This window comes from Cervus elaphus, chromosome 4 (assembly GCF_910594005.1).
Source record: "Cervus elaphus chromosome 4, mCerEla1.1, whole genome shotgun sequence".
NCBI classification, from domain to species: domain Eukaryota; kingdom Metazoa; phylum Chordata; class Mammalia; order Artiodactyla; family Cervidae; genus Cervus; species Cervus elaphus.
The window spans coordinates 9,146,373-9,172,192 of NC_057818.1; the positions used below are offsets into that span (position 1 = coordinate 9,146,373).

Sequence of the window (25,820 nt, forward strand, 5' to 3'; positions counted from 1 at the left end):
ACCTTGACCACTCAGGTTGGAGTCAGGACCTCAGAGAAAGGGCAGCGAGGCACACAAGACAACGCCGATGACACCAAGAACAAGAAAAAGGAGAGGGGACCATCAGCGGGACGATCCTGGGCTCCAGCCTAGGCTGGCTGGTCCACACCGATGGATGGTGATTTGATGGAAAACTAACACCACCACACCATCTTCTAGATTCTGAGGGTGCTGGAGATTATGTAAGCTCTTCCTTCCAGTACCACATTGTGGACAGTCTGAGAATTATGGCAGGATGACATGTCTTTCTCACACTCCTGGACCCCAAGATTCTGTATGACACGGACTGTCTGAGTAATCTGTGCCTGTCAGCACTGGTGTGGCCTCAAGGCAGAGCTGGGGGCTCAATACTGCCGCTGGATGGATGGGCAGGTAGACGTGACCTGTGAAGTCCCTTCCACAGAATTCCCTGCTGCCTCGAGCCCCTGACAGACTTCTTCTTCCTCTTTCCTGTGGCCTCCACGTTGTCTCTGGAGCCAGGCATCCTCAGCAGTGTGCTTCTCCTGAGAGCCACGATGTGATAACCAAGGTGAAGAGAACAGACTTCGTATAATTTCATAGTGACAAATATGGTCATGAGACATGTGTACATCTAGGATTGTATAAAACCAAGCTCTGTAGAAGTTTATCTCCAGTGAGGAAGGATCGCTATGCAAAGAAACATTTTGGGTGGACCAGGGAAGGGGTGCATGCTCCTACCAATTTCTGACAAATCCTACCTGCACCCCTCCCCATTTCCAGGTCCTCGGTTACCAACCCATTGCCCCCCAGCAATCTACCAGCCTGAATTACTGAAGCTCAAGGCAGATGTGGGCGGGAGGTACCTTTGCTCCCCAGGAACCCAGACACAACCTAGAAGCCTCAGCTGCTGCAACCTCCTGGAGACCTTAGAAACTTCTCTGTTTGAAAACCACAGAACTCGTCTGTGAACTTCACCTGCCAGGCTGCCAAAAGGACGACACGAGTGAATGCAGACCAAGTTTCAACCTTTTTATTCAAAGCAGCTTCTCACAATGTATAAATACTGCATATTAGCACACATGAAAAATACAACTTCTAAGGCACCCAGAAATGTGTTCATACACGTTACAGGACCATTCACAAAGAGAGTGTACAATTTGCTCTAGACAGTCAGCATTTGATAAATCAGAAGATTATTATCCCTCAGTACTGCACCCAGTCTCAGGTAATATTTACAGCGTGGTGAGAAAGGGGCCGTGTACCTGCTTTATAAGTCTATGAAGTACTCATACTTACAGATATTCAGAACTAGTTAAAGACTTTCCCATGATAACCTGGCGAAAGAAAATGAGTAGCCTAATTTGCAAAGGTCTCCTTGGATTTTGGTGTGTGTGCTAGATCCATGATCAAATCTGAACACTCCCAGGGTGGGCCGGATACGTTTTTTGGTAGCCTGCTTCATTATCAGAGGTTTGGTAATAAGCCTTACCACTAGAATCCCACTTCTTCAGTATCAGATCATTTCTCAGCCGGCCGATGGTTGAATGGTTTCATTGTGGATGAGCATGGGGCATCTACCTAGTGTGAGAAGTGAAGAGATTTCTTCCAGGGCTAAATAGGAAGTGGAATGGGTTGATGGAGAACAAAAAGGAGGTGGAAATTTGGCAACTGTAGGATCTGGCTGCTCAGTCTAGACACGTCTGAAGAACACGTGCTGGAGGCGTCTACACAGATGGACAAATCATACACTGGTCAGGGACCCTGAAGAAGGCCAGACCTCCACTCTCTATGGTACTGACATGGATAAAGGCTGGGACTACACAGCAGGAACACCCGCCTGGGACTGCGCATTTCAATCCGAGAAACTCATCTTTCAGAGCCTTCACGAGGGGATGACAAATCCCTCTGTAGGGCCAGCCAGGGGGAGCATGAGGTTGGTGGGTGGGGGCAGCTTCTCTGTGCCATGAAGTATGCACACGTCTGCCTAAATGTGCCCACAATCTATGGAACTCGTGCTTTGCTGGAATAATGGAATTCTTTGGTCCTTGGTTTTATGAAAGGCAATATTTTCACAATCCTGTCAACATGGGCATCAGCAAATGACTTCAGGCTGGGACTAATGGCACAGGGACATATTAAATACTAGACGGAAAATTCCACACCCTCCAAACTGCCCAGAGTCACCTTAATGAGCTCCAGAGTGAGGCCAGGTGTTGGGCCAACGAGGCAGGGTCAACCCACAGAGAGGTCAGAGCAAAGGCTAAAAACTAGACGTCAGTTTTTCTGATTGACATACACACACTGCAAATATTTGAAGCCAGTCTCCATCTTAGTGGAAGATAGGTTGGCTTTATGAGCACGAATTTTGAGATGAACCGAATAACTTGACTTTAGCCATTCTATGGCCCTGGTCTCAAGATCATCTTTGAAACCTTGATAAGGAGAACCAGGAGGTAACTACAGGAGCATGGCCAATGAGAAAGAATCATTTTTTTAAATTTAATTTTCAAATTTTACTTGGTTTTATCAGATCCTGGTGGACGCCCATCCAGTGCGCTCCACGACTTATGCGCCACTCAGACAGCCCAGAGTGGACTGTGACCGGCTCAGGTGGCATGCGTGTTGTGCAGCTAGCTTGCCTCTGCCCTGCTACACCCAGGTTCAGCATGGCTTAACACACCGAGTTCACTGACAAGACACTCAGGACATGTGGGAATGCGGATGATACAACCGAAATCAACTTCAGATTGTCTACACAGTAAGACTCACATGTAAACTTTGTTAACATCTCTCAAGGAGTGCTGACCGCAGCCAGACTGGACGTTCCCAGGTCACCTGCAAGGAACCTGGGGTCAACCGCCAAGGTCAGGAGCAGGAAATGCCGTTGGTTCAAAACAAATGATGGACCAGCAGCCCTCCCTGTGACCGTGTCTACACCACATGAACAGCATGAAGGGGGCTCCAGAACCGGGGCCCCTTCGTATGGCCAAAGACAATCACCCAGGTGTCTAACTGGTCCCTGCTGCCGTCAACTCAGCCGCACTCTCCAGATCAGCCATGGCATACAGACTGCACAGAGTCCATCCACATGGCTTACGCTGCTTAAAAAAAACAACCCGTATTACCATTTTTTTTTTTGCAACAAGCTTAAGGCTCTGTTCACAAACTCCATCAACTGCCACACAGTGAGAATTTATGGGGAGATCCTCAACTACATATGTAGTTGCAAAGGTTGGAAAATTTTACTGATCCTAATGGTAAGGCTTATTCACAAATTCAATACATTTTCTCAAATTATACTTCAAACTCAATTACTTTGAGAAAAAGAAAATTAACCAGCTCTCTAACAATTTAGGAGCACGCGATTCTAATGGAAAACAAAAAAAAACAGAAAACCATTGGCACCAAACCAGAATGCTATTTCTTGAAAGAACAAGTGATATTAATGGAAAAGATTGCCTAAAACGCAGATCCTAACTTACCACAGAAATATAAAAGTTTATATTCTGAAAATATATATACTGTATTAAAGTCTGTAAGCATTTCAACCAAAATTTGCAGAAATAACTAAGCAACACTTATCTACAACAAAAATATACATGCAAGACAACCCCCAAATGGTTTCCCTTAAATATCTACAAAAGCAAAGTGTAGATTTTTAAAGATCATACAAAACCATTTACAGAGAATAAAATAAAATACTTAAGAAATCTCATTTAGAGTCTTAAATACTGTGTATATTAGTGAGGATGTCTAAACTAATATATACAACAGATCTCAGTATCTGAATACAGAAACATAGAAGAGAAGCAATTCTGCATTTTAAATATTCACTTAAGAAGATCTGAAGGTGTTTCTATATTTCTCTTTGTTAAAAAAATTTCCACGGAAACTGGCTTGGAAAATTACATGAATGTGACTAAATTTCAAATTAAAAAAGTGTACAAAAATTTTTTAAACAAACAGTTAATCATGGGAAATGCAATTCAGCATCCAGTGAAGGCTATTTTTCAACATGGTCATCTGGAAATAGAGTTGCATTGGTCAAAGTCTACTGTGATTATCATTTTTCCATCCTCATACTAAACTCCACATGGGAAAAACATATTTTCATGCTTCAGAGAGAACACTTCCCAGTTTACTTTATACCAAACAAGAATAACATTTTAAATCAATTCTCTACTAGCTTCTTAGAGTTATCCAATTTCATTTCCTAGAGGGTCATTTTTGATGGTTTTCAACCCACAGACATTATTTCAGAGCAGGAAGGGATATATGGGCATATCAGCCTTAGGCCGAGCCATTCAAATGGTGAGGAGCTCTGACCATCTTCGCATAGTTCTCCAAAAAGCCGTCCTGAACCATGCTGTTAACTCAGATGCTTCCACTGCAAGACCCTGGCCGCTAATCACCAGGGGCTGGAGGAGAGGGGAGTCCTAACGCGGGCCTCACGGGACGGCACAGACTGCACTGGCAGAAGACTCCTTGACTAAAGAAGTGCCCTCATCTGCCCCAAAGGCAGTCCCAGGATGCGGCCACCAAGACCAAGTGCAATTCCTCTAAGACCTGCCCAGGCTCTGGGATGTGACCGACTGGGTGGGGAGGGGCCGAGATGCCGTAGAGAGAGGGGAGAAAGGATCGTGTGGATGGAGAGAAGGTTCTGGGGTAGAAGGGAAGAAGTGAAAACCTGGGCCCCATCTCAAGAAAGCTACGGAGGACAAACATTGGCACAGCCACAGGTGTGGCGAATCTCAGCCCATGTTGGTTGGCCATAAGTTACCTGGATCTCATCTCTGCATTATCAAAGCAACTATTCAGAAAGTGAAAAACTCAGTGGTTTGGTCTACCCTGTAACCAACAGATTAAACTGACTTTTGCCCAATTTGTGGAACATCCTTCTTGAACTGACTGTATGGAAACAGCCCAAACACAAGACTGTCGGGTAAAACATCTCCTGTTATACGTGGAACCTGCCCCTTAGCCCCAGGTATTCCACCTGAGTGATGGTTTCACGTTCCTACCTTATCATCAGAGATCCTGGAGGTGTTTAGAAGTTTGGATTTGATGATCCAAAGCTACGTTTTAGTCCAAAGCTAAAACACTTCTGGTTTTTCTGGCAGGGGACAAAGATGGGCATTGAGCCAAAGAAATTTCCAAACATTGCCTTCCATCTCCAAAGGGAATCCTAACTCTGCTGCTAGAGACAATGAAGTGGTTGCCCCTAGAAGGTAAACAGAAAGCAAGGTGCTCTTTCTTTAGACGACTTAGTGATGGGTGAGAAATTACCTGCCAAGGAGGAGGCTGTCTAGGGGCTCTGACAGAGCGCACATTGGCTTTCTCAGAGGAGACAAAACCAAATAGAGATGTGACCACAGGCATTTGGGCAAAGGAGGGTGTTTCCCTATAGTAACAGTTCCTACAGGATCCCACGTGGACCACGCTGGCGGGCAGGGGGTGGGGGTGGTGTACACAGGACTTCAACCCATCTTCCTGTGGATGGATTTAGCCAAGGCAGTTGTCTCCCTGCCGAAGGGAGAAGCAAGTGAGACGTGTGCTCTTCCCTGATTCTCTTGAGGTCACAGGAAAAGGAATGGGGCTTCCTGCAGAGGGAGCCAAGACCATCTGAAGGATGGAGAACCCAGGTTAAGTCTCTAGTTCAAGTGCAGAGACTCCACCTGTCCTCCAAAACGCAAAGCTCAGCACCATGAGTCCCCTCTACCTGCCCGGCCCAGGGTGTCCAGCTGCCTCCGGAGGAGGGAAGAGGACCAGAGAGGGAGAGGGAACTGCAGCAATGACCCTCCCTCAGCTCCCCTCCCCTTCCTCAGCTGTGCCCCTCCACTCTCTCCAAGGAAGGGTCGGGAGGGGCTGCTGACTGACAGAGGGCGGAGGGAACAGGCAAGCAGAGGTCCTTGAGAACACTCGGGGGCTTGGGTGGAAATGGAAAGATCCTGCCACTCTGAGAACCAAACCTTCTCTGGTGTGCGACCCCCACACAGAAGAAGATGGCCCTGTAACTTCTCTGCTTGAACCCTGATGTTGACCCTCTCCTCTGCAACCAAAACCAAGGCCCCAGACCAAAACCCCTCCTCCCCCATGGCCAATCTGGGGACTTTGGGCTGACAGCCTGAACACAAACACTGGGGCCCCTCTGTGGCCCATGGGCAGAGGCCTAATCCCTGGTTACTGCTCCCTCATGGGAGTAAAGAGCCTGAAAACAGGACTTCTGGAGGCAGAAAGACTTAGACCTGCTGCTGACAGCTCCATAGAGTGGGGACTCTCCCCCACCTCTCTGGAAGGCCCCAACCAGACACCACTGCCCTGGGAGAAAAGGGACTCTGAAAGTCAAGCCCCAAAGGAAGAAGTGTCCCTCAACAGTATGCAACCCCCAGGGGGCCCGGTCCCCACCTGTTCCTGACAACCGGGAATTAGGGACTGGCTGTGTTTCAGGACCATTCAGGCAGGAGGCCCCTTTATCTCCTTAAAGGCAACAGGGCAAAGAGAAGACCTTTCCATGATTTCTCCTAAGAACAAGTATTCGGTGATCACAGAACTGCTTTATACGTAGAGAATCTGGCGCAGAGCTGTTCTTTTGAATCCTAGAAATTCTGTTTCTATCTCTCTGAATTTTACTTCAATGTGGTTCATTGCTATAATGCACCAAACAGCTCGAACCCTGTGTGGGATTTGGTCCAGGGCAGTATGAAAATAGTATCTGTGTGAACAACAGATATCATAACGTATAAACAAAAATAAATAAATTAAATAAGTCTGATTAAAGGGAAAAAGAAAACCGCTTTCCTAGTAGTTTATGTGTTTTGCAAAACTAGCTTTACATATAATACACATAAATTATCAGAATTTCCACTTACATCATTTTAAAAAATATATATTTAACAAAACGCTCCTAAATGTACAATATCTGGGTTTTGTAAATCACTCGGTTGGGTTGTTAAGACCAAGCCCTAAAAGTCACACAGACATGCGTCAGAGAGGAGACTGAGGCCAGCTCCACACAAGCGTTCTTTCTGCTCACTGCTCTGGAAAATCCCCTAAGACTGGTCGCCCCCCAGTCGCTGGATCTGCCCTTAACCAGAGAGAGCCATGGCAGCTGAGTCTCCACGTCAGAGGCACTGTGTAGACACAGCCTGAGTCAGAAGGGTTGGTGGGCGGGGGGACCGGTCTTCCTTCCTGGACCAGGATGGTGCATCTCAGCAAGTGGGGCAAGACAAGGGCGCCTGGCAAAGGCCTGGGAAGAGATAGCCCTCGAGGGCCCTCCAGCCAGCTGGGGGTTGGGGTGGGGCCCCGGGGCGGGAGGCCGAGTACGCTGCGTTTCCCATCATCACACAAACCAAACCAACGAGGGGCGAGCAAAGGACACGAGGAGAGGGACACACCCTAGGGACAGAGGGATGCCGGACAGACTCCTCGGCCGGGCACACACGGGGCTCCGATCTCCGCGACGCGGGCGGAGCTGGAAGGCAGGGGCCCTGCAGGGCCAGGCCCTCAGACTTCGTAAATTTTGTCCTGCAGGTAGCTGAAGAGGGAATCCAGGCCTTTGGAGGAGCTCCAGAGTTGCTTGAGCATGACGCATTCTTTCTCGTTCACGTCCTCAAGCACGGACTTCAGAAAGCTCCGCACGAGGCATTTTGACTCCTCCAGCACCTGCAGGGGACACACAAGCCTCGTGAGCCAGGCGCCGGGACTCTGCTCCCGAGGGACGTACTTGGCCTGGGTAACCCGATGTCCACAGCCAGAGGCGGCGCCTCCTGTGGCCCCGGGCTCCCCAGGCTCTGCCCCTTGGCGACACCAGGAACAGGTTGCATGGGTGCCCAGACGTCAAGCCCTCAGTCCCGGGGATGGCTGAGGGGGACCTGTGTTAACCCTGACTGCAAGGCCTTGGTCTTTTACCCAAGGGTGGCAGATACTCAGTATCACTTTCTATGGATGTCAGGAAAAAAACCGGGGCAAATACTGCTTTAACCTCCATGCGCTACCTAACTCGAGAATGGCTGGGATCACAGAGTAAGATAATGAAGTGAGCTAAGGGGTTGCCAAAGTACCCACAGGACCCACCTCGACAGCAATGGCCCTTGCTCAGGCTTAGCAGTGAAAGCAGTAGGAATAAAAGGAGCAATCCTTGCCACGGCGAGTAGTAACAACGGCAATAAATGGCAGTAGTGAGCAATGGCAGTGATAACAGGAATGTGAGTGGTGGTGATGATGGTAACAGCAGTAACAGAGCTATAGTACCACAGTAATGTCAGTGATCGCAATAATACCATAGTATTACATTACAGCAGTATTAACAACTGGAGTATCAGGAATGCAGTAGCCATTGTGGTAAAAATAGCAATAATAATCATGATCACGAGTAAGAACAACTGTAGCAATCACAGCGACAGCAAAGCCACCGCCACCACCATTAGCCTGGCGGCTCTATGACAGGCACTCCCCATGGGTTCGTGTATTTCCACCTCAAGTTAACTCCACAGAGAGGCAGTATGTTTATTTCTGCATTACAGATGAAGGACCCGAGCTCAAGGAAGGGAAGTTGCCCGCGGCTGCCTGGTGCACATGCCCTGCAAACCCCTGGCTGATTCCGTAGGCCCCACGGCTGCCTCAGTCTGGCAGAGGCACAGCTGGTAGCAAAGTGTCCAAGCATCCTTCTACTCACCTGCCCATTCTCTGCGGACATGGGGACTTCAGTTCTCAGTCTCACCAAGCGCTTTCAAACAGAAAAAAAAAAAAAGCAAGACAAGAGCTCCCTTGCTCAAGCAAGCTGGAAATGGGCAGTGACCGTATCCTTCAGCTTGGGCTGGAGGCTCACGGGTGGTAAGAAAAGGCCGACTGACGAAGGATACCTCTTCCCTCCCCCAAATTTCTCCAAAGATCACCATCTCCGGGAGCTATGGGGGAGATTCCTGTCTCAGGTGAATCACCCCAAAGCTCCTGAACTCCTATCTGTGGACAGGAGAGTCTTCCTTGCAGGATTTCTCCAAAAGCCGGTTTTGTCTGAGCACCCCCAGAGGTCAGACTCCTCAGGGGAGCTTTGGGGTCTTTGTCCTCCTGCCTTTTCAGCCTCATGGCCCCCCAACACCCTGTGTGCCAGCTCACACCACCAGGAGCTGCTGCCTGAACCCCATGTGCCCTCACTCACACCATTTACCCCACTGAGAACATCTACCCACCCCTGCAGGCAGCGACCCCTATGGCACCAACCACCCATCTGCCCAGGCTCATGCAGTTTCCTGGGACTTGAGATCTTCGGGGCTAAAACCACAAGAGAGAGAGTCCTGGGAAAAGAGTTGGCCGCCAGAGTCATCGGGAAGATTAACAGAATCCACATAAAGAGCTGAGTGAAGGGCTCAGCCCATGACAAACGACCACCAAGAAGGCAGGGCTGTCCCCACCCCGCCACCGGCCCTGGGACCACAGGCTCCCTGGGGGCAGCGCTGACACAGTGGGTGTCTGTAAAGGCTGGCGGGGGCCATCAGGAGGTGAGTGACCGCGGGTAGGGACTCAGGGTAGATGGGGAGAAGGGGCGGGTGGCCCTTCACAGTCCAGCCCAGCTCCCCATGACGCTGGAGCACAGACAGTGTCCAGACCTTCTGCTCTCAGAGCGCCTTTTCTCCTGCCCTGCTCTTTCCCCCCTGCCACGGGGTATTTCCACACAGCGCTCAGAGCGACTTTTATGAGAGAAAATTGACAGTTAAAACCCGGTGCCTCCACGGAGGTGTCATTCACTTAACTAGTTTCCAAGGGGTCTTCAGAGTCGAACTGTGGACTTTAAATGCGCCGCGCGCTGGGCGGGCAGGAGAAATGAGGGACCAGGGCGGTAGAACTACTGTTTCTCGTCTCTCAGCGGGCTCGTGCCCTGCCCTTACTTGCTTTTGCTTCCCATTTCTTTGAAAACCATAGATGATTTGTGTTTCCGTGCAAGTTTAGGAACTTTAAGGCATCACTTCCACCCCAAGGTATAAATCTCTTCTGAGGTTTCCACACCGGAGCTGACGTGGGCACAGCTAACAGTGGGTGACTGTCTCCCTCTGGATTTAAGCTCTCAGCACCGGGACTCGGCCTCTGTTAAACCACACAGGGCCTCTCCACGTACTCCCTGCGTGACCTCTGGCAAGTCGGTCACTCCCTTCTAGTCTTGCTGCCCCCTCTGTGAAATGGGTCTGCTGAGAGAACAGCGCGCAGAGACACGGGAACTCACCACCGCGCTGCAGGAGGCCATCTCCTTGACCCGCAGCATGACCTCCTGGCTGAACGTGGTCGGCCAGAAGACCTGGGACACCAGGCCCCTGCTGCACGCCTCCTGGGCGGTGAGCTTCCGCCCACAGAACAGCATCTCGTTGGCCTGAAAAAGCAAAAGCAGGAGAAGGCTGAGAGCCCGTACGCCTCCGAGTCTGTTAACGAGTGAGCGTGCTGTGGGTGATGGTCCCAGCTCTCAGAGGCGGCATCCTTAACTGGGGACCAAAGATGCCACGGAAACTATTTGCCAACACTTGTGTCTGTATGCGTCTTTCTGAGCAGAGGGCCCCCAGCTTCCGTTAAATTCCCAAAAGAAGCCATGTACCTACAGGAGCTTCGTCCGCCCAATACCCCTCCCCGCGTCTGATGGCAGACCCCCCACGAGGGACTGGGGACAGTTTAGAGTTGACGCCCCATCCTTGACGGCTGATGTGGGAATGAGCAGAAGAGCCACCCTAGACATTAAAGCTCTCTGTGAGGTCTCCAAGCTGCAGAGGATGGGGAAGAATCTTCCTCCTTCTCTGGCGGCTTAAGGTGCTCAGCCCAGGGCTACCCGCCGCTGTGTCTGTCCCTGCTCCGTGGAGAGGAGGAGCTGCAAGGACAGGACGGATGGAGAACAAGAGCCCTGCAGGCACTGGGGTTCTGGGGCCTGGCACCCCCAACAGGGGCTCTACTGCTGGACCTGCCAGTTACGGGAACCACTGAACTCTCTGTTCCCCCCCCACCTCCCTTTAAGCCACTTCAGGTGTCTCCTTCACCGACTGCCCAAGAGGTCCTGAGTAACAACAAGATCCTGACACAGAGAATGCATCCTTTCCAGGGGCCGGGGGCTGGACGCAGACACTGGCCAGCAGCCAAGAGCAGAAGCCCCTCCTGCCTTCCGCAGAGCCCCCCGCACTCTGCTCCCTGAAGGACTTCTCTCAGCTGAGAAGTGTGCCACTGTGATTCATGTTCCGGGACGAGCTGCGTGGATGAGGTTGAGGCAGAGGCGGGGCACAGCGCCCAGCCCTGACACCAATGCCTGGCCCTCCCACTGACAACCAGGGCGGGACGGCCGTGGGCCCTCCCTCCTTCAGGACAGGTCCCCCTGCCTCCTTCCCACAGCGGAACATCCAACGCCCTCCCCGACTGCCATCCACTGGCTTCCCCTCCCGTCCCCTTCCTGGCCCTGCACGCTTTAGCTGCTCTGAGGCAGATGTTGAAATGCCAAGCTCTCCCAGCCTCTGGATCTGTGCACACGCTTCCCCTCTGGGGGGTCACGACGACCCAAAGGACAACCTTTCATGCCCGAGGAGCGAAATTTGTCAGGTGGTTGGTAACAAGCCAGTGGATGCATCTAGTTGGAGGTTTGAAGACAAACACATGCTGTACGTATTTAGAGACAAGAGACACCGTCTCAGGAAGGAGGAATGCGAGGAAGGAGAAGAAGCCAAACGGGACGTGGTCAGCTGGCAAGAACAGGTCTCAGTCAGGAACATTCTTGGAGTTTCAGAAATGATTGAAATGAAAGAAAGAGACAAGGCTCTGCAGTGTTAATATGTTTGTGACCACCAAGGCCGGGAGGAACGGGGCAGAGCACAGAGGCCAAGATCACAGGGAGAGTGCCTGCCTCATCTGCCCGCCACTGCTGAGGCTGTGAGCTGCAGAAAGTGGCCTTGGCTCCTGAGTCCAAACCACCTTGCAATCCACCTGCTGGGCAGGCTGTGTAGACACCGGCGGGCAGCAACCCCGGGAGGCAGAAGCAGCTGAGATGACCTGCAGACTGCACGGGGAGGAAGCAGCCCTGGGACTCCACCCACGGGAAGGGCCACGTCCTACACAGCAGGACAGAGGAGGGGTGCTCTGGGGCCCCAAGTGTGCCGCAGGAGCAGGCTTACCAGGGCGACGCCCAGGATCTGGGGGAAGGTGTAGGAGGAGCAGCCGGCGGGCGTGAGGCGGATGGTGGCGTACGGGGTCTGGAACCAGGCCTTCTCGCTGGCCCACACAATGTCACAGAGGGGCAGGATGGAGGCACCCAGGCCCAGAGCGGGCCCGTTGATCGCCACCACGATGGGCTTCTTGAACTGGATAAAGGCCTTCACAAAGTCCCTGGGGGAAAGAGAGGACCCTGTTCAGCAGGTGAGCGGACTTACGGACACGCTTGATTCTGTCGAGGTGGGAACAAGCCCGCCCAGGTGCTGGGAAGCACCCACGGGTCATCAGGGGAGCTCGCAGGGGAGCCCGGAGCCACGGGCACAGGCATGGCACAGAGCTTGGCGTCAGATTTTCAGGGGAAAACTCATGGGGTGACCACGGTTTGCCCAGAGGGTCCCAGGTCAAGCCCGTGGTCCCAGCACCGCACCTGGCTACCTTGCCCTTCCAGCTCCAAGATAGTAATGAAGAGCAAATATCCTTAAGGAAGACACCCTGAAAGTTAGCGCTCACAACGGAACTAAAAGGAGGGTGTGATAAGGAGGGGTATTTGAACTCAAGGAGAGAAGGAATGTTCCAAGGGCAGTGGTGAGGGTGGAGTGGGCGCCTCTGGCAGCATGAACCCCTCCTTACTGGAGGTACCCCAAGTTTGGTCTGATGATCATCGTGAGTGATGCTGTAGAGGGAATTCAAGCTTTAGACCCTGGGCACAGGTGGGGACTGATGACCTTTAAAGAGTTCTTTCAGTCTCAGGACTGTCTGATTCTGAATTACCTACAGGCATGCCAGACTCATTGAGTGTGGTTCTAGAATGTTGATGAGGGTCTGTGTGTTTGTGTGGCTTTGGCCAAAATTGGGGAAGGATGCTGGGCTCCCCTGGGGGCATGAGGCATCTGGCTCCATGGCTACAGATCAGGCAACAATGTCGCCTCCCTGTCCTCCTGCACCGAGCAAGGTTATAGCATGCATCTTGAATATTAAACAGGGACGCCTACAACAACCTCTGGTCGTCTGGCTTAGGACACTCTTCACCTTTCCCCTAGCTGCTTTATAAGGTCCATAAAACATTAACGTTCATCTGGACATGGAGGAAAAACCCAGGATGTCTAGTAAGGCCTGCATCCCTCATTCTTTTCAGGTGGAAGATTGGAGACTAACAGGAACTTGCAAGAATAAAATCCAGACTCCAGGTCGTGACCTTGGTCTGCCTCCACTTCCCCCTCCAGCACCATCTCCTGTCTCTCTTAACCTCTCTCTCACCCAGGGGCTTCCTGGGCCTTCTGAGAGTTCCTGGAAAACTCCATGATCGGGATTTGCAATTATCCCAATTATTTGCTGCTTGCTTGAATGCTCCTCCTCTTCCAGTTCCTTAAGGAAACTCACAGGTCTGCCTCATGCACTGCTTGGTCTCCAAGCACATCGAGATGAACACTTGGTAAGTCATCTCCCAGAAAGAGAGCAAGGATGGTGGATGTGTGGTAGGCATGCACTGGCTGGTCCTCAGACCTGTTTTCCCTTCCCTCTTCCTCCTGGGGTTACTGTTGGGACATGGCCCCCAGTCTCCCTGGCAGCTGGCTATGCCCAAGTAACCAGGTGCCGGCCGATGGGACGTGAGTAGAGACCAGATACACATTTCTGGGCCTAGTACAAGAAAATCTCCCACCACACAGCCCTCCCGGCCCTCTCAGCTTGACAAGCTCAGCAAGCTTGGAACACATTTGTTGAATCATAAAATGGCAGGTGTTTGGTTCCTGACTCACCCCTTGGAGGACAGCCATGGGTTGATCAGTAATATCTATTCTGCATTCACATATGCAAGAAGTAAACTTCTTTCACAGCTAAGCTATTATGTATGTTGGGGGTTCATTTGTTACAGCAGCAAATACTTAACTTACACAAACATCAAGCTGATTTCTCTCTTCTCAATTGACACTATTCCCCCAAATTCTTCTCAAAAGATCTGGGTATCACAGTGGTATGCCAGGATTGGACTGAACTGTGAGAAGATGGCTCAACACTCCTGAAGTGGGGGTTATCTTAGGACCTATGTGTTGTTGCAAAAGCATGCACCCAGGCTTGAGCCGTTGGATTTCCTGACTTCTGTATGACTCTGTGAGCAGACTCTTTGTGACGCATCTCAGCCACTGCTGCCCCGGTGCAGCTGACCCCAGAAGGACACTGCCGCACAGAGGGAAATGTGGCCCCATGGCCTTCTGAGTCCTGGTTTTCCAGTGGCCTGTTTCCAAGCTTCACTTCCTAACTTCATGGCCTCAGTCACTGGTTTTGACAGGTGCTTTTTGCCAAATGCAATTTGGAATCTGCAGGGGGATGTGGGGCTTCTTTGCAGGGTCCTTGGAACCACAGGGTTTGGGTTTAGGATTTTCAACAGATGTCCCATTCCTAAACCCCCTGGTACAACTCCAGGATCCTGGATCTCACAGTTGGGAAGGACGTTAAGAGAGGCAAATCTTCCACTTGGCACAGAATCACCTCCTGAGGATGCATCACAGCCTCTGTTGCACACTCTCAGTAAAGGGGGCCCACCCCTATCAGGACGCCCCCCCTGCTGCAGTCCCTCTGATACTCCTGTTCCCTCTGCTTCACCATCCACATGACAGTCCTTCCAGAAAGTCACTTGGGCCCTCATGACTCTCCAGGAGCTGCCTCTTCCGGACCCCAGAAACTTTGACGCTGCTGTTTCCAACCTAAGCCCTGTGCACAGGCACCAAAGACCCCCGAGGAGGGCAGAGGGGCCCAGGCGTGCTCAGCTCCGACCTTCTGACCCTTCAACCCCACCCTCCCGTTTCAGTCCAGCATGCTCACTGCTGTTGCTTCGGTTATGTCCGACTCTTTGCGACCCCACGGACTGCAGCCTGCCAGGCTCCTCTGTCCCTGGGACTTTCCAGGCAAGAATTCTGGAGTGGGTTGCCATTCCCTTCTCCATTCAGTCCAGCAGACTTGCAAATTCATTTCCTTGATATAAAAACGCGATGAGCAGACCACACTCCCCTTCCTTTTCATCTCACCTCGAGCAGGAGATCTCTATCGCAAGGGTGTGCTGGACGTGGAAGCCAGACAGCAAACAGGATATTGCATTACAGATGCTGCCGCTCAGATATCTGAGAGTGGCAGGGCAGCGCTGGGGAGATGCCTGGCATCTCCCCCCGTGTCAGAGTCCCTCGGGCTCATGCCAGCCCTCATCGCTGCCTCCACTCAACCTGAGCCCGTGCCGGGAGCTGCAGGCTGGGCCGACATGGCAGGAGGATCAGGAACTTTGGGGGTTGGAGGACTTGGCCTCCAGCCTCAACACTGCCCCTAACGAGTGGGGAGACCTGGGACAAGTCGCCTAGTCTCTGGAGCCTCATTTGGCTTCTTGTAAAACGAGAAAGCCAGTGGTGTGTCCCGAGATGAGAGCAGAGACTTCAATGTGAGGATCCACCCAGCACCAGCTCAGTGCCTGGCACGTGGGTCTCAGTCACGGTCAGCGCATCGGCTGGTGAGGGCAGACACAGCTTTCACTCTGTTCCCAGTGGTCCGTGATCTCCTCTCCTGGCCCACAGGAGACTCAGAGCAAAATCCTACAGCTGGGGTGTCCAGAGTCCACCCGGAGCACTTGGCAACTGTGACCCTGCTACCTGTCCCCTCTAACGGGAGCCCTGGGGTGCAGAGCCAAGTCGGCCGAGACGGCGGGGGGGGGCATGTGGGCACCAGGCGCTCATGTGACAGCCACCCCGGCCCCCCCTCAACGCCCGCTCCATCGTCATATCCAGGGTTTCAGCTAGACCTCACGGCTGGAAGTAACAGGAAGAACAGTGAAAGTCATTCTTTACACCAGCTCTAAGTACTCACTATGGGCCAGGGATGGACCAAATACTGCACGCAGGTTATCTGACTCCTTCTCGTTCCAGCATCCGGCCAGCAGGCCATGGTCTCCCCTGTTAGGGGTTCAGGTGAAGCCGGCCTCTCTGCCAGGATGGAGCATACAGCTTTGTTTGAGTCCCGGAATGAGGCTTCTGCGGAGTGAGTCATCCGAACTCTTCCCACATCTGCTAGTTCATTCAGCGAACATCTGCAGAGGGCAGGCGGCTTCCCGGGCCAGGTGCAGGCATGTTTTCTTTAGGAAACGATCAGAATGGGAAGGGACCATGGCTCAGGTGCCACGGCCGCGTGTCTGGCCCAGATCCTGGGCTCAGCCCAGCCGAGATCGTGCGTGAGAACTGCAAGGGACGCCAGCAGCTTACGAGGTTCTGTGGCCAAAATACGTTATCGGCCTTGCTAGATTTTGAACGAAGTTCTTTCACAAGAGACCTCTCAGACTGTAAATTTTTTTACATGCCTGGAAAATCCACAGGAGAGGGGACAGACCTCATTTATCAGCAGGGCTCCTCATTCACGATGCTTCTCTGGAAAGCTGCAGAAAGTTTTCTGGGAAACGCTTCTCCACACTGTGGCCCCAAAACTCCTGGTGCATGTGTGTTAAGCCTCTTTCAGCCGTGTCTGACTCTTTGCGCCGTATGGACTATAGGCCACCAGGCTCCTCTGTCCATGGGATCCTCCAGGCAAGAATAACAGAGTGGGCTGCCGTGCCCTCGTCCAGGGGGTCTTTCTGATTTCTGGTGCGCTCAGTCAATGTGAAGAAGCCTCTTGGTTGGCACGGGGCAGGGCTTCCTGATCTTGCTTTCATATTAGAATCACCAAAGAAATTTTGAAACCCAAGACATGCTCCCCCAAGGCTCCCCCCACTCATCAAGTCCAAAGTTCCCGGAGATGGGGCCAAGCCTCTGGATTTTGGAAAAGCTCCCTGGGCTGAGAACCAGTGGTCCAGGGGACATGTGGTCCCCAGACAAGTCATGGTTCGGGGGTGCCACCTGGTCCCTGGAGAAGGGGCACTTAGTCCACGTAAGGTGTGGTGGTGGGTGTGTGCCCTTCCCAGGGGGGAGGACCAGTGACAGCCTTGCTGGAAGTCACACTCACTTGCTTCTGACAGATCTGTAAAGAATGAGATTGTAACCACCCTTCACTGTCCCAAAGGAGATACTGATCTATGGGAGTGGATGTCCTCCCCAGGATCCCAGCTTGTGCCACAACGGCAATGCAAGAGAGGGGAATGCTCCCCACCCAAGGGTCTGCGTATACAGAGCTGTCCACGTCCATCCTCCTCCTCATGGCTGAGCCGTGGCAGCTCCATGAGGCTGGGACGCCCAGAAAAGCAAAGATTTCACCATCTGGTAGGGGGTGGGATTAGTGTGTATAATACTTAGGCATTACCAGAAGCTGGGTTTAACATGAGGAAATAAAATCTCTTTTTGATCAAAAAAATAAAGTGCGATATAACCTAGAGTGTAAAAGCATCTCTAATTTTGGCAGGAAAATATCAGATGTCCAATTAAACTCTGACTTTCAGATAAACATAAAACAATATTCCAATAGTCACATACAGATATGAGAATTGGACCATAAAGAAGGCTGAGCACCGAAGAACTGATGCTTTTGAATTGTGGTGCTGGAGAAGACTCTTGAGAGACCCTTTGTACTGCTAGGAGATCAAGCCAGTCAATCCTAAAGGAAATCAATTCTGAATATTCATTGGAAGGACTGGTGATGAAGCTGAAGCTCCAATACTTTGGCCACGTGATGCGAAGAGCTGACTCCCTGGAAAAGACCCTGATGCTGGGAAAGATTGAAGAGAAAAGGAGAAGAGGGTGGCAGAGGATGAGATGGTTGGAAGGCATCACTGACTCAGTGGACATGAATTTGAGCAAGCTCCAGGAGACAGAGGAGGACAGAGGAGCCTGGCGTGCTGCAGTCCATGGGGTCACAAAGAGTCGGACACAACTGAGCGACTGAATGATTTTTTAGTATAAGTGTATACCAAATGCTGCATGGGATGGGATATACTTACGCTTTTAAAAAATGCTTCCTTGTTTGAAATTCAAATTTAACTAAGCTAAACCTAGGCATGTCCCCCCACATGTCCAAACTCCAGCAGGGTTCACCTGATGGCCTCCGCGATCCGGGAGCTCTCCTTCCTCCGGTCGCTGGACAACCTGCCGATCAGGTAGGAGTAATCCAGGCCGCTGCAGAACACGCTGCCCACAGCGCTGAGGAGCAGCAGTTTGCTGTCGTCCGTGGCTGCGTTGCAGAGCGCACGCCGCACTTCCTTCATGATCTGCAGGCAGAGACGGATTTGTGGGAATGGTGAGTGGTCCCTCTAAAAGCAGAGCACCGCCAGACCTGCAGATCCCTGGGTGCAGAGGAGAGTGACTCTGCTCTGCAGGTGCAGGGAGCCTCCCCTGCATACACGCCACACCCAGACCAAACAAAGAAACCCAAACCCGACTCCCTGCGCCCTCCCCGAAGCAGCACAGAGCACCACGCCGGTGCCAGAGGGGTCAGTGGCTGCAGGCTCGGAGGCCGGGTGTGGAGCCGTCTAAGTCTGCCGAATCTCAGCATGTCCTCCACCAGCATTGCTTATTTGGCCCTTTCCAAGGTATGGGAAAATATTCCTACGCACAGCCCAGGTGAGGTATGTCAGCCGTCACCAGAAGGCCCAGTTTAACTATGCTCCTGCTTCTGCTTTTTTTTTTTCATAGCAGCAGTCATTTATTTGAGTATATACATATCAATGCTGCTGAGGATACAAAGTGCTAACACCATAGCATATACCCAAAACCAACACTCATTTATATAAACATTGCTACCTAGGATCAGGTTGTATCTTTTGGTCTCAAGATGGAATACTGTCCATCACAGTTCTCTTCTCCAATTGAATATGTAATTGAGCAGTTCCGTATATCCAGTTATAACAATGTTCTCTTGCTTATCCTTAATTCCACTAAGATGCTTATGTGGCTCACAGGTCACATGGGAAGTGGGCTTTGGCACCAGAGCGACCTGTAACATTTTCCAGGTGCCAAGGAAAATAACCATTAAACACAAATTCTATATCCAGCTAAACCATCATTCAGAGGCAAGGGTAAAGATCAGGTATTTTTGAGAGGGGAAGGATGGGGAGAAGGGATGGGTAGGGAGTTCGGGATGGACATGTACACACTCCTGTATTTAAAATGGATAATCAACAAGGACCTACTGTGTACCACAGGGGACTCTGCTCAATGTTATATGGGAGCCTGGATGGGAGAGGAGTCTGGGGGAGAATGGATACATGTGTATGTATGGCCGAGTCCCTTCACTGTTCATCTGAAACTATCACAACACTGTTAATCAGCTATGCTCCAATATAAACTAAAAAGGTTAGAAAAATAAAAAGGATTAAGAATTTTCAGTAAAAGAATGCTTACTAGCCTTAGGCCCTCACTGGAAGAACTAAAAAAGGATGCACTTCAAGAAAAAGAAAACTATATTCAGGAAGAAAAACTGACTTGCAAGGAAAAGCAGCCTGCAAAGAAAGTAGAAAATGTGTCAGAAACTCAATGTAAGAATTGACTACAAAATCATCATCGTACTGATAGAGGCTGACTGAAGGCTGGGGTTTGCACAAGGTAGAACTATAGTTTTAGGCAATAATACAGGGTGAGAAGGCCAGAGGTGGGGCATGCCGAGGCTGTGTGTCTGGGAATGGTGCAGAGGTGACTATCACATTTAGGCTTCACTATGTGTACATAATGGGCTTCCCTGAGAACTCAGATGGTAAAGAATCCACCTGCAATATAGGAGTCCCGGGTTCAACCCCTGGGTCGGGGAGATCTCATGGAGAAGGGAATAGGCTACCCACTCTAGTGTTCTTGCCTGGGGAGTTCCATGGATAGAGGAGCCTGGCGGGGTTGCAAAGAGTCAGATATCACTGAGCAACTAACACTTTAACTTTTTCCCTTTCATGTGGACACAACTTAAGGAAAACGTCTCAAAAGTACATGAGTTACAAAGAATGGATGGGGGTGGGTGTAAAATAAAAAAAGCTCACTCAATCCAACAGAAGTTAGGGAAGCAGGAAAAGTAAGTGCAGAAAGTGCATGAAAAGAAAAAACAAGGCATGTACTTGCCTGAGTGGAGCTGAGAGCCCAATAGGGGAGACAGGAAAGGAATAGGCTTTTGAACGATTGTTATTAAATATTCAAAAGGCAGAATCGTAGGGTACAGTGGGGACACTTTACGAGACCACTGTTTTTTAGATTGTACTTTAAGTGACCATGCCCTTTTATTAAGCATAGCGGTGCCAGGATTGCATCCATGAATTTCCACATAATATTTTACCTGAAACAAAACTTCAGTGAGGGCGAGTATGGTATCTCAATCTTGCAGATGAAGCAAGGAAGACTCAGAAAAACAAAGTCAGGGGTTCAAGGTCACCAGCAGGAGGCAGAACCAGGATACAAATCTCACCTCCCTTCTCGTCCACTATTGCACACTGTAGGGTGACTTAAATAAATGGGTGAATCGTGGGGGGAAAAACACACGCCGAGACATCAGTCTGAATCAGAGCTCTTGGGGCTTGAGCTCCACGAGAAGGACGGGAGAAGTGCTTTCCATTCTAACAGGGATAAGCCACAGACATTCATATACAACATCAGAAAAGCTAACAGGCCACTATCGTGCGGGTCCTTTAATCCATCTGCCTCCAGAAATAGACACGCTCTCACCTATAGATGAGCTCTGCTTCTCCGAGAGGCAAAGAAAAGAAAACCCTGATCTGGGGACGTGAGTTGTAATTCTTCACGTGACTCCCCACCTGAGGGCCCGCGTGCTTGTCAGCTAGTGGAAACAAAATCGGACAAAATGGCCACCTCCTCTATGAGTTACATGGAAAGCAGGTTCGTGTTTTGTTCATGTGATGAAAGAACAAACTACGTTTTTAATTTTTAAAGTGTACATATCTTGGGGACTTCCCTGGTGGTCTAGTGGTTAAGACTCTGCACTTTCAATGCAGGGGGTGCAGTTTCAATCCTTCAATCCCAGATCAGGGAAACTAAGCTCCCACCTGCCTTAAGGTGTGGCCCAAAACATAAATAAAAATGAAAACGTATATATCTAGTTAGTGTGCTTTGCCTTGGCCTTTCTCGTGTTGATAATCCAATTTGGATGGAAGGCTGAGCTTCCTCCTTCCTGAAGGACCCCTTGGCAGTCATACAATGTAACTGAAGCGTGGTTCTAAAATTCTTACACGCCCCTGTGCCTTCTAAAACAGAGTACACCGCACACACGTCACCACCTCTCCACGTCACGTGCTAGCCTGTGATGCAGCAGGCCCCTCAGAGGCTCCCGGGCACACCTCTGCTAACGAACGGTGCCGGACCACTGTGCATGGGGAAGTCCTGGGTCCCTTCTTGATACCAACTGCTCTGCTCTCCACGTGACGGCCACCGCCTGCTCCTGTGGGAAAACACACCCCTCCTCTTCTGCCTCTACCTTCTGAGCTGCCAAGGGCTGGAACCAGATAACCAAATCCATGAAAAGCGGGTATTCAAAGGGAGCAGACCAGGGTCCCTCACTCGCCTTCATCTCTACCTGCTGAATCCAGTCGCCCAGGGCCCGTATCTACTGAGACCACCCTCGTGAAGGCCTTCTCAAATGTTCCCGACAAAATGCCACCTCCTCCTCCTGACACCCCAAGTGCTTTAAACCCCTCCTGTGACACTTCTACCAAATCCCTGGCAGAGTGTGTGCATCCTTCCTTTATCCTGCCCTCTCCTTGACTTAAATCCCTGGGACAGGCAGCCTCTAAGGTAGATGGTATTCACACCTGCATGCAGTCCCTAGTGACTCACTTCTAAGAGAATTTGGTAAAGTCATGGGCTGTTCCTTTCAAGAGGTGATTAAGATACAGGATGACTAAACTGTCTCAGCCATCCTCTTCTTTTTTTTTTTTTTTTTTCCTGGCCATAATCCAAGGCTTTCAGTATCTTAGTTCCCCAACCAGGGATCGAACCTGGGCCCTGGTAGTGAAAGCACTGGGTCCCTAAGCCAGGAAATCCCCTCAGTCGTCCTCTTTTGCTCTCTCTCTCTCTTTCTTGGAGCTCTCAGTCTGGGGGAAAGCAAGCTGCCACACTGTGAGCAGCCCTAGGGAGATGCTATGCCATAGTCCACGGTGGGAAGCCAACAGCAAGAAACAGATGCCTTTGGCCACTGGGGACCTAGGACCTGCCAACAGTCACGAGGAGGACCGTGGAAGTGCAGCTTCCCCAGCCAAGTCTCCAGGTAAGACTGGAAGAGCCACTGATGTGTTTGAAGTATGTAACAGTATGTGTGTGTGAGGGGTGACGTGATCATATTTGCATTTCCAGCAGATCACTCTGCCTTCTGAAGAACAGATAACAGGGCAGGAAACACGAAAGCGGGCAGCCTTGTTGGTAGGTTATTACTGATACAATCGTGCAGACAACATGGCTAGTAGTCTGGACACTCAGAGTTATGATGGAAATAGAAAGAAACATATGACTGGCTTGAGGATGGTGTGGACACGGCAGATACACCCCAGAGGTGTATCTGGGTGCCCCCATGGAGGGTGGTGGTCCATGGACTGAGACTGGGAGCTACAAAGAAAACCCCAGAAACACAGTGAGGACCTGAGGTCCTCTCCTAAGGAGAAAAGTGGATGAGTTTTTAATCCCCAAGACTTTGGACCATCTATTTTGCCAACTCTTTCCTGCAGGGGCATTTCCATTATTTTCCTGGCTCTTTGCTATATTCCAGACAAGCAGAAATATGACAACACACCTGCTAACCTGAGAATCCAGTTAATACACCCAGTAATGTATGAATTTCTGCCCATGGGGCCAATCCCGCCAACGTCACATACACAACTAGAAAAAGAATTCAGTCGTGACCCTGAAAGAGGCCTCCTTCCAGTCTCTCCCTGAACAAGCAGGGCTGGGTCTGCTGGTGGCCACTGTAACACTTCTGTTTCATCTTAACAACAATAGGAACATTCACTGAACGCTTCCTAGGTGTCAGGGACTCTGAGAGCCTCTTTTGCAGACATTATCTCTAAATCCCACAGGGAATACATTGGATGATTCCTATAAATGAGAACACTCAGAGAGGCAAAGTAATCCCAAGGCAGCAGAAAAGGAAAAGTGGTGGAGGCTGGATCTGATTCCAGTTCTGCCAGGAGGGGGCAGGGCTCCTGTGCTAACTCTGTGCGTGTTAAGTGGCTCAGTTGTGTCTGACTCACTGTGACCCCATGGACCATAGCTCACCAGGCTCCTCTAACCATGGGAGTTTCCAGGCAAGAATACTGGAGGGGGTTGCCATGCCCTCCTCCAAGGCATCTTCCCAACCCAGGAATCGAACACCTGGATCTTCCATCTCCTACACTGGCAGGTGGGTTCTTCACCACGAGCGCCGCCAGGGGAGCTGTGTTCCTTCGCTAACACCATGTCACATCCTTTCGCGCTACTCTACCCAGTTAGCCAATTTATCCACGGCGTCAATCCACTCTGGTTGCCGGGAGAGCTGAAAACACCAGGTCAATAATTGTTTCTCCATCTTCCTCCTGTTCTGTTACCGACAGACACCAATTAGGAGTAAACCTCGCTAATCAAGCAAACCCGAGTCTCAGGAGGTGAGAACCCGGGAGCCCTAAATCAGTCGGGTGCCACACACTTCTGTGATGAGAAGGCAACAGTTAATACCCAGAGCGGCTGCGAAGGGAGAGGATGAACTGGGAGGCTCCACATCTATTCGGTTTATCAAAGGAAAATGCCGTGCCTTTTTCAAGCACTCTTTTTAAAAGTAGTGAAGTAGAAAAAATCTGAGAAGAATTGGTCTCTTGCGAATGTTTTGTGAGGAGCTTAAAATAACAAGGTTTCCAGGTGTATCAACACGTGAATGGCGGCCTTTGGGGTCAACCACAGGCCCTGGACTCTGAGACCTCTGCAGAGGTCTACACAGCCGAGAGCCTAGAGGCGGTTCTGCTGAAGGTGGAGGAGGGGGCGCCCCCAAACACCCATGCCTAGAAGAGGGGCGATGGGTCACCAGCAGCCCCCTAACTCCGCAGGCCCTGGCCACTCCCTTCCCTCACAGGCTGACAAACATTCCTGCCCGTCTTCCCCACGGTCCCCAAAAAGAACCACAGTTCTGTGTAAATCACAGTGACAAGGGAAAAAATGTAATACAGAAAAAAAGATAAATGGACTTCAAAGAATTTTGAATTGAATATCAAAGAGTGCTATCTAGAAAAGAAAAAGACAACCCACAGAACGGCAGTATTTTCAAATCAGAGCTCTGACAAGGGCCTGGGATCCAGAGCACACAGGCAACACTTGTGATTATAGGAAGTTCAAGGACACAGAATTCCCATTCCACCCACGCCCGGGCCCCCTGAGAGCACTGGACACGCCGGGCAGTGCCAGGCCATCTGCACCTCCCGTCTGGGCGGGTCACCAGCGACACAGCTGCTCCCTGACTGCGTCCCCCCACCCCAAAGCCGTCCCGTGGCTCACCCTCCAGGTCTGCATTGCTCCTGCGGACACGGGAGTGCAGGTACCATGGGAATGGGAACGGGGGGTCTGCAGTGAGCTGTCTGCAACGGCCAGGCGCTGGGCTGACGGCCCTGCCCTCTGAAGCTGTGCGACCCCAGCCCTGTTCCGCTCTCCAGGCCTACGCTGTCTCATCTGGAAGACGTGAACGGTAATAACCCTACACCAGAAGGTGGGATGAAATGGGGTAAGTAGGACACAGGAAGTGTGCACAGCCCTGCGAGCACCGTGGCCGTCTTGGTCACCTGCCACTCTATGCCCTTCCCGGGTCGGTCCCGCAGGAGAAGACTGCTCGGATGCGAGTCTTCTCACACTGGCACTGTCTACAATCTCTTCCCTGCCATCTGCTACGTGCCCCCTGTTATGAATGGTGTTGTCTATGTAAATGCATTATGTATTCCCTGCTTCACTGTTCCATTCATCTCGATGTAAGCAGAATTAACATTTCAAAAAGTAATAGAGAGGGAATTCCCTGGCAATCCAGGGGTTAGGGCTTGGTGCTCAATCCCTGCTTGGGGAACTAGGATCCCACAAGCCATGAGCCACAGTCAGAAAGAAAAAAAGAAAGTCACAGAGAAAAAAGATAAACTGGACGTCAAAAACTTTTGAATTGAAATGTCAAAGAATGCTATCTAGAAAGGAAAAAGACAACTCAGAATGGCAGTATTTTCAAAACATAGCTCTGACAACGGTCTGATATTCAGAACACATAGACAATGCTTAAAACTCAACTATAAAAAATTCCCAATTTTAAAAATAGGCAAAGGATTTGGACAGACACCTCTCTGAAGAAGATAGACAAATGGCCAACAGGCACCAGAGAAGATGCCCAACATTATCCATCATTAGGAAAATGCACACCAGAACCACAGTGAGACAGTGCCTCAAGCCCACTAAAATGGCTGGAATAAAAAAAAAAGACAATAACAAGTGCTGGTGAGGAAGCAGAAGAATGGGGACCATCATATACCACTGTTGGGGATGTAAAATGGTGCAACCCCTGGGGAAAATAGTTTGGCAGTTCCTCATAAGGTCAAATATGCAGCTACCGTTGTTACTGTTGCTCAGTCACTCAGCTGCGTCTGACTCTTTGTGACCCCATGGCCTGCGGCACACCAGGCTTCCCTGTCCTTCTCTGTCTCCCAGAATTTCCTCAAACTCACGTCCATTGAGTCGGTGATGCCATCCAACCATCTCATCCTCTGCCATCCCCTTCTC

General features: G+C 50.8%; 1 protein-coding gene across 1 annotated transcript in view; it reads right to left on the bottom strand.

Annotated features, from left to right (window-relative positions):
* Window positions 1–1,014: 1,014 nt before the first annotated feature.
* Window positions 1,015–25,820, bottom strand: part of CDYL2 (chromodomain Y like 2) — a 161,778-nt gene continuing 136,972 nt past the window's right edge. The window contains exons 4-7 of the mRNA XM_043898122.1: window positions 18,162–18,334; window positions 12,132–12,342; window positions 10,217–10,360; window positions 1,015–7,662 (exon numbers count right to left, since the gene is read on the bottom strand). Coding sequence (XP_043754057.1) covers window positions 7,504–7,662; window positions 10,217–10,360; window positions 12,132–12,342; window positions 18,162–18,334 — 687 coding nt within the window. The 3' untranslated portion in view covers window positions 1,015–7,503. The remainder of the gene's footprint in view (window positions 7,663–10,216; window positions 10,361–12,131; window positions 12,343–18,161; window positions 18,335–25,820) is intronic.